Below are 7,485 nucleotides of genomic sequence, written 5' to 3'. Positions count from 1 at the left end.
CCCTTATATGCCATCTGAACTGCTCTTCTTTCCTCTTAATGCTCCTTGTCTGTGTGTCCATAAGGGAGAATGTATTGTTACCCCACTGAAAAGTGCAATGAATTAGAGTCTTTTTTTTTTAATTCAACAGACAGCAGAGAAGAATCTGTTTTGGGTAGCATACCGTTGCCTAGTTACGTAATATCTCCAGTTGGACCTGAAGATCGCATAAATCGCAAATTCTCTTTTAAGGTACAGTTACAAAGCTTATTAGCTAATCATATCTTAGAATGTTTATTTTCAATAGAAGATATGCTTTTGTAAATAGAAATATCATCTGCTTTCCTATTTTATTATCTTTTTTTAAAAGTAGGCAGGTTTATTGACTGCCTGTTCAAATGTGACAGCACTTTTTTGTTGCTTATGAATTGACATTCATATGTCTATTACTATGTGTCTTTAGAGCTCAATAATGTGTCTGTGAGTAAAGATCCTGTTTCTAAAATTGGAAATGAGTATTGATAAATTGTTCCAGTACTGTTTACAAATTGAAAGAAAAGTTGTCTTTTTTTCTTTATAGAGTACTTGATCTCATAGTGGACTGATGGTCACGGTTTTGGTTTTGTTGTGCGTTCTTTTTTCTTTTCTAATAAAATAATCATCTCCGTTCTTGCAGTCAGAAAACAACATTACTGTAGCTTTTGATGTATAATTTCCTCATTTTGAGAGGAAAAAAGAGTAACCAAATTTTTTCTCCCTTTTTTGGGGGGAGCAATCGCCATCCTAAGTGAGATGGATTTTTTTAAAGAAAAAATACTCTTTTTTTCATATAGTTTAAAGTTGGGTTTGTGTTTTTGCTTTTAAAACAAAAAATAATTGTATAATCCACAGTTCTGTTCTCTGTTATAAAAACTTACGAAAAGGAAGTAAAACATACATTCCTTCCTGACAGTGGAAAAACCTGACTCCAATTGATTATCTGAGCTGCAGCACTAAGGCAAGGTTTAGCAACTTCAGTCTGTGTTGCAGATTTAAATTCTACTGATACTTTGAGCAGGACCTGCTTTTCTATCAAGCAAATGAGCTATGTACTTTAAAAAAACATAAATTTAGAGATAGGTTTTGATCAGCTCTGTTTTCGGAGATCTAGAAGGAAACTTCCTGTTTAAATCTTTTCTGTGCTGAAACTATGAAGAACATCTGCTCAGCTTAGACTTTATCTTGCATTTTGATTTTTGGGGTGTTTTAAAATTGTAGACTGCCTTTTGTTGCTTTGCGTTCTATTTTCAAGTGGATAATGGTTTGAAATTTATTAAACAAATATTAACTTGGGAAATGTGTGTTTAAAAAAAAAAAAGAGCCAGTGCACTTTGTGGAAATGTTTATTGTACTTTTTCAAATGCATTGAACATGAGATAGCAGGACAAGCTACAAAGGAACCTTTGTTTAAGAAAAACATTCCACTCCAGGATTTAATGAGTGTAATTCATAAAGCCTTCCTAGAGCTTTTTCCTATGAAGAAAAGCACATACTGAAGCAGGAGGATCCAATGTACTTCTGGGCTTCTACTTCTCTTAAATAACTATTAGCGCGGACTGAGGAAGGAGGTAGATGAAAGTAGCGATAGTATCTAGTTGCTTTGGTGTCTTAAAAAAATAAATCTGACTTTTATTTTATTGAATGGGTGTTTGTAAATGTTAATTGAATGTATAATAGGATTGTTAACCAGTTTAACACTAGCAGTGATAAGGGGGAAAAAGACCCTGTGTCTGTGTGTATACACACACACACAAACACACATGTAGTTTCCAAGCATGTTCTATAGGCAAGGCCAAGTTGTGCCTCTCCTTTCCTGTGGAGCAGAATCCGTGGTTGTGACCATGGTTAAATGTTTTCAGAAGGAATTGCAGACATCCTCTCTTCCTTTTAGATTATCATACCTATATGAGCTCTACCAAGTCTTTAATCTGAGTCTTTTTCTGAAAATCAGCATGAGCCAGTAACCTGAGACTTTCAACATCAGATCATTACTAAGAAGTTTGATAAAGAAATAGGGAGTTAATTTCTAGCATAAAGTTTCTTTTGCTATGTATATTAAAAAAAACCCAAACCCCGCAACATGCTTTTCATGTATTAGTTTGTTGGGCCAATCTTAATTCTGCTTTAGGTGTTTGATGATTGACTGCAGACTTGATGCTGCAGTTTCATTTTATTTAGAACCAACTCCTAGGGCAGTCGGAAGACTTTGTAAGATTCCTGTCGCATGGACCCCATCCAACACTGACGTTCAGTGGTCATGGAGTCTGTCACAGAGTGGGCACACGGCAGCGGGAGCATGGCTGTACTGGCATTCCATCACTCCCCAGCCATTACCTTTATCTAATCTCTTCAGTACACTTTGATATCCAGAGCGTAGGCGGACATTCTGTCTCACGACGTAGAGCAGCCAGAAATAGAAAACACAAGCAGATTAAACCCAAAATAAAGATAGGACTTTTTCACATTTAAGTCCTGAATGAGTGGGAAAATGTGCCATGTCACTTTTTCTATTTTGCCTGTCATTTATGCACATTGTTGTAAATCCTCTGTTACAATGGAGGTATTAGCTCCCATTTTAAATGGCTGTTTTAGGTAACAATGAGTTTTTGAAGCTAAGGAAGCAATCAAACTGCGAAAAATTTCAACATTTTGGTTTGTAAAACTAAAGGAAGGAAATTCAGTTAGCAAATACGTGGATGCTTTTTGCATATGATTCAGTTAGAAGAAGGTTTGTAAAATACATGCTCACTAGGATACGTGTTAAACCCTGCTAACTGTTAAAATGTATACTGTAGGAGTTCTCAAAATTCTTTTCCTTTCATCATCCCCTAAGGCTTAGCTTTAAGCTTTTGCGTACAGGTCTGCAGAACTGCTTACAGGCTGTTCAGATGCAATCAAAAACCTATTTTGAAGTGTAGCAGTATGTATGTTAAATTGTTTTGTTTAGAACTTCTGCTTTTAAGTATCTATCTTGAATTTTTCACATTATTTGTCCCAAGCAAAGTGCCGTGACCAGCTGTAAGCTATTGTCTTTAAGCTGTGTGACAGCCTTTTAGAACTCAGGAGCCTTATTGCATATTTAGTTCAGTAGCTAACATCTTAAAGATATTTAATTAATCTAATTGCTGTATTTTTTTTAAATACAGTAATTTTTTACTGATACAAATGTGAATGAGCACAAATCCAAGATTTTAGGCTTTATATGTGTATTTTTTGTTTTGTATGTATTTATGTATAGATTTTAATGTGAAAAGTTTGCACAACATTAATGTGTAGCTGGAAGTACTCCCTGTGATTAATAGAGAATTGACTGTACTTCTTAGTGATACAACAATTTTAAACATGAGTACTATCAAAGGTTAATGTCATTGCAGTCTCTTTAGAAGCCTCATTGTCCTTAATCATGAAAACTATTTTTAATTAGTCTTATATGTGTTAAAATAGATGAGAGAATACTGAAAGTAAACTCCTTTATATAAAACTGACAGTAATAAAAAAAAATTGAGAAACTTGGAAGGCCTACCAACGTTTGCTGTAAAGAAATCAAAACTTCATGCAAAGACAACGTATGCAAGTATGTTTGTATTTAGGCGCATATCTTGCTACCAAGTAAAGTCAATGAAGGATGTTCTAATGTCTCTGTAAGAAATAGGAAATAGCATTGGAGATACAAATTAGTTCTTTTTATTTTGATACTTTTACATTTTTTCAGAGATATACCCTCTTAGCGTGAGGGCATTCAGAGCCTAGGAAGCCAGGCCAAATCATTACTTCCAGAGATGCTGCTGCAGTTTGTTTTTAAACATGCTTTCAATTATTGGCAATCTAAGACTTTCTAATGGAAGCATCAGTTCATTGTCTAGACCTCCTGGGATGAGGGCACACTTCTTACCTGTTTCTTTGATCTCACTGGTTTTCCTAAAAAATTTTGGCATAGTTTGTTCCTTTATGTTCTCTGGATCATTGTTGCTTCCTTAGGCTCCCATACAGCTTATAAAGCTTCTCTGGGTCTAGAGACTCAGGTGAAGAAATGCCAAGGGATATAAATTTGAGAGGTGCCATTTTAGAATTTGTGCTGTTGTTTATAGTGAAGGATCAGAGTATTATTTGAATTTTTGCTCATAAATATCGAACTTCACGAGAAGGGAGAATTTCCTGTATTTTGTAGCTTAATGAGAGGACTAAGTTTGAAAGACTACAGCAAACTTCGTTGTCCCCCCACCCCCCTCCATGTGAACCATGGCTTTTTCTCTCCTAGGAATTTTGAATTATTGGAGGTGAACATAACAGTTGTCAGCGTTAGTTACTTTTAGTATAGTCTTTTTTTAAGTATTTTCTTTGGAAACATGAATCTTTTCATGATTTTAACTTGTTTAACTTTTTGTCCTTGTCTTGTCCTGTTGACATGCTCTTGGGGTTTACTGTCCATTTCTTCTTCTATGCATTATGGGAGAGAGACTGCTTTTCTTCTCAATCTATCCACATTAAGGCATCTGAATGCATGAATAGGTACCAATATTATTTTTTCCCTGTTGTGTGTATGGTGTACTTGTGCACATGTGCTGTGTTTTAGGCTTTTTAGTATGCTGTAGCCATCCTAATAGCTATTGCTTTAAAAAAAAAAAAAAAAGGAAAAAAGAAAAAAAAGAAAAGAACCGCTAGCTTCTGCACTTGCTAGCAGTGACAGCTACAGGACATTGGCACAAAGTAGCTTTCTTGCATATAAAACACGCTACTAATAAATAACAGAAATATATTTGAATTTTCCTTTAACCAGTTTTATATATTATGAACTTCAGACTGTCGCGTTTGTTGGTAATAACACACCATCTCCATTATCCCTTCCAAAGCCATGAACGTGTATAGCTGTGATAGCTTCAGTCTCTCAAGGGAGAATGGTACAACATACTTCGCATATTTATACTGTTTTCCCCTACAGCCTCTTAGGCAACGTCCTCAGCAGTGTTCATCATGCACCGCTGAAAGAGAGCTTGCAAGGCTTCGGGTTATGCTGATCAGAATGTACCCATCAATAAAGACAGACAGCTCTTAAGCTTATTTATTGATGTGGTACGCAGTTTCCACAGTTAGTTATCCAAGGCTCTACTCAGCAAGTGTATAACCAGTGCATGGTGGGGTCCAACTATGTCATCTGCAGCAAGGCATAAGTAGTCTGCTTTTCTGCAGGAGTTGCTTCACTTCTGAGTTCTAGCATCTTCTATGGGCTCAACGTAGTCTGTGAAGGAACCCAGCAGTCAGAAGGTCTAGTGTTAAAATCACCGATTTCCTTTACATCTGGAGCTGCTAATTTTTGGTCTGTTCTTACACTGGATGCTAACTGTAAATTGCAATGAATTAAATGTTTCTAAGTCATATTTGTTTTGACCATCTGTAATGGTCTCAAGGTGACAAAAAAAGCAAAAAGACCCCAATAACAACAAAGAAAACCCAAACCCAAAGAACTCAGCCAGGCAAACATGAAAAAAATCCTTTGATTCCTAAATACCAGCAATTGACCAGAGCTACCGTTTCACGTGTGTGAGTCCTGTTTTCCTGTGTTAAGGCAGGTAGCTAATGGTGGGGAGAAAGAAACCACCTTGCGTTCCCTTAGCAGCCAATGCTGTTGGGAAGCAGGGACTCTTCAGAGCAGGAGAGTCTTGGACTTCTCTATGTCACCCTTTCCTCCTCTTCCTTCTCCTCCTCTTCTTAGCTGGATGTTGTGCTGCGGTCTCAGCCTTCCCACTAGGGGTGTGATGTCAGGACTGGCCCTGCTGGAGACTGTATTACCACAGTTTTCAGAAACTTGAAACGCAGAAGGGAAAGGCCACCTTTCACGTGTTCGTAAGAACAGGCTCCAACAGAAAAAGGGAGTGAATTTTCCACAAAACTTAAAGCACTGTAATAGCAAGCAAATATTTTGTTCTTCGGAGTTGTTGATACGAGCCTCTAAGATTATAGTAATTTAGGAAATTGAGGGTAAACAACTGAAATGACAGTATTTAGGGAGGGCTGCACCCATTAAATAGCCTGGGGTTTGTCAAGACTACTGCTGTGTTTCTAAAGCCATCTGTGATCGTACAGTGGGTTTTTTTAATTTGGAATAATGAGGGGGAGATGATTTAATCAAAATAAAAAGACCAGTCATTCAGGGAAGATTTGTGAAATATGTTTAACCTTTAAAAGAAGATGTAGCCAAACTAAAAAGTTGAGATCATTTTCTTTCCTTTTAAAAAACCCCTGTTTCGGTGGTGTTTCATGCCATTACCTTTTGTGTGTGATAGCAGGTTTAGTTTTATAGAAAGCAGTTTAAATTATTAATTTTTTAAAAATACCATTACAAGAACTTTTAAGCCGAGTGTACCGTCTTCAGTTTTCTGCAAAGTAAGGAGTTGAATCTCTCCCCTACTAATCTGAAGCACATGTGTAAAGTAACTTTGAGGAAATACAGTCAAGTGTTTCAGGACTGAGATGACTTAGTAATATCTATACTACTGCTTATACAAATGTGGATGAGATTTGATTAAATTCAACTAGCCTAGAGTTACAAAGCCATTCCATATTGAATACACTTGAATATATTTATAGACGAATTTCCAAATACCTCTAGTTTGCAGTGGAATTTCATGGAGTATTTTGGTGTGCAGAGATAATTGTCAATATTTTATGTGCTGTGAGAATTGCATCAGTATTACTAACTTTATCAATGTCTTGTGATTCTGCAGCTAATATAAAGTTTCAAGTGCACGCTTTAACCAAAAGATCGTAACATGCGTTATAATCAGTTCTTAAATAAGCAGTTTAATTGCTTGAATTGTAAGATTTTTGTCCGTGTTTTGTCTGAATAAATTGCTGTATTAAATGAGCTGGGAAAATTGGCTTGCTTATGCATGTCTTAATGAAAATTTCTTTAATTTGTTTTCTATGGTATTTATGGCAAATGAAATTTATCATTTAAGAGAAAACAAGAAGCTGAAATTTCCTATTATGATAAACAGAAGCTCCGCACTTTTAGCTTAATAGTGCGAGAAAGAGGTAGAGGAATTTCAATAAAAATCAGAGTGCCATTTGAGTTTGCTGTGCTACAGCCCGTTGTGGCAGTGTAATAATTTTACCCAAAATTCAAGAAACAGTCAAAGAATCTGGAAAGGTTTTTTTTAAAGATGTCAGGAAAAGTTACAGTAAATATTCTGGGAGAAAAATGGAAAGGGCTGTCTGACTTCTTTTTCTTACTTTTTTTTTTTTTTTTTTTTTTTCTTACAGGCTGTTCATACAGGTATGCGGGCATATATTTATAATAAGAATTCTGTTATTGGCTCTCAGGCAGAGCATTCAGGGATGCGGACGTACTACTTCAGTGCAGATACCCAAGAGGATATGAATGGTTGGATCCGGGCTATGAATCAAGCTGCTCTTATGCAAACACGCTCTTCACTGAAGAGGCAAGTTCAGTACAGAAACTGTTAGCTT

General features: G+C 36.2%; 1 protein-coding gene across 1 annotated transcript in view; it reads left to right on the top strand.

Annotated features, from left to right (window-relative positions):
* PLEKHA7 (pleckstrin homology domain containing, family A member 7) overlaps positions 1 to 7,485 on the top strand; it is a 54,754-nt gene that overhangs the window by 4,762 nt on the left and 42,507 nt on the right. Inside the window, exons 4-5 of the mRNA XM_010285833.1 lie at positions 131 to 231; positions 7,279 to 7,457. Of these exons, the coding sequence (XP_010284135.1) occupies positions 131 to 231; positions 7,279 to 7,457 (280 nt within the window). The remainder of the gene's footprint in view (positions 1 to 130; positions 232 to 7,278; positions 7,458 to 7,485) is intronic.

Source organism: Phaethon lepturus, unplaced genomic scaffold, assembly GCF_000687285.1.
Source record: "Phaethon lepturus isolate BGI_N335 unplaced genomic scaffold, ASM68728v1 scaffold11434, whole genome shotgun sequence".
Classification (NCBI taxonomy): domain Eukaryota; kingdom Metazoa; phylum Chordata; class Aves; order Phaethontiformes; family Phaethontidae; genus Phaethon; species Phaethon lepturus.
Note: the sequence above shows the minus strand (reverse complement) of the source record. Positions and strands in the feature narration are given on the sequence as shown.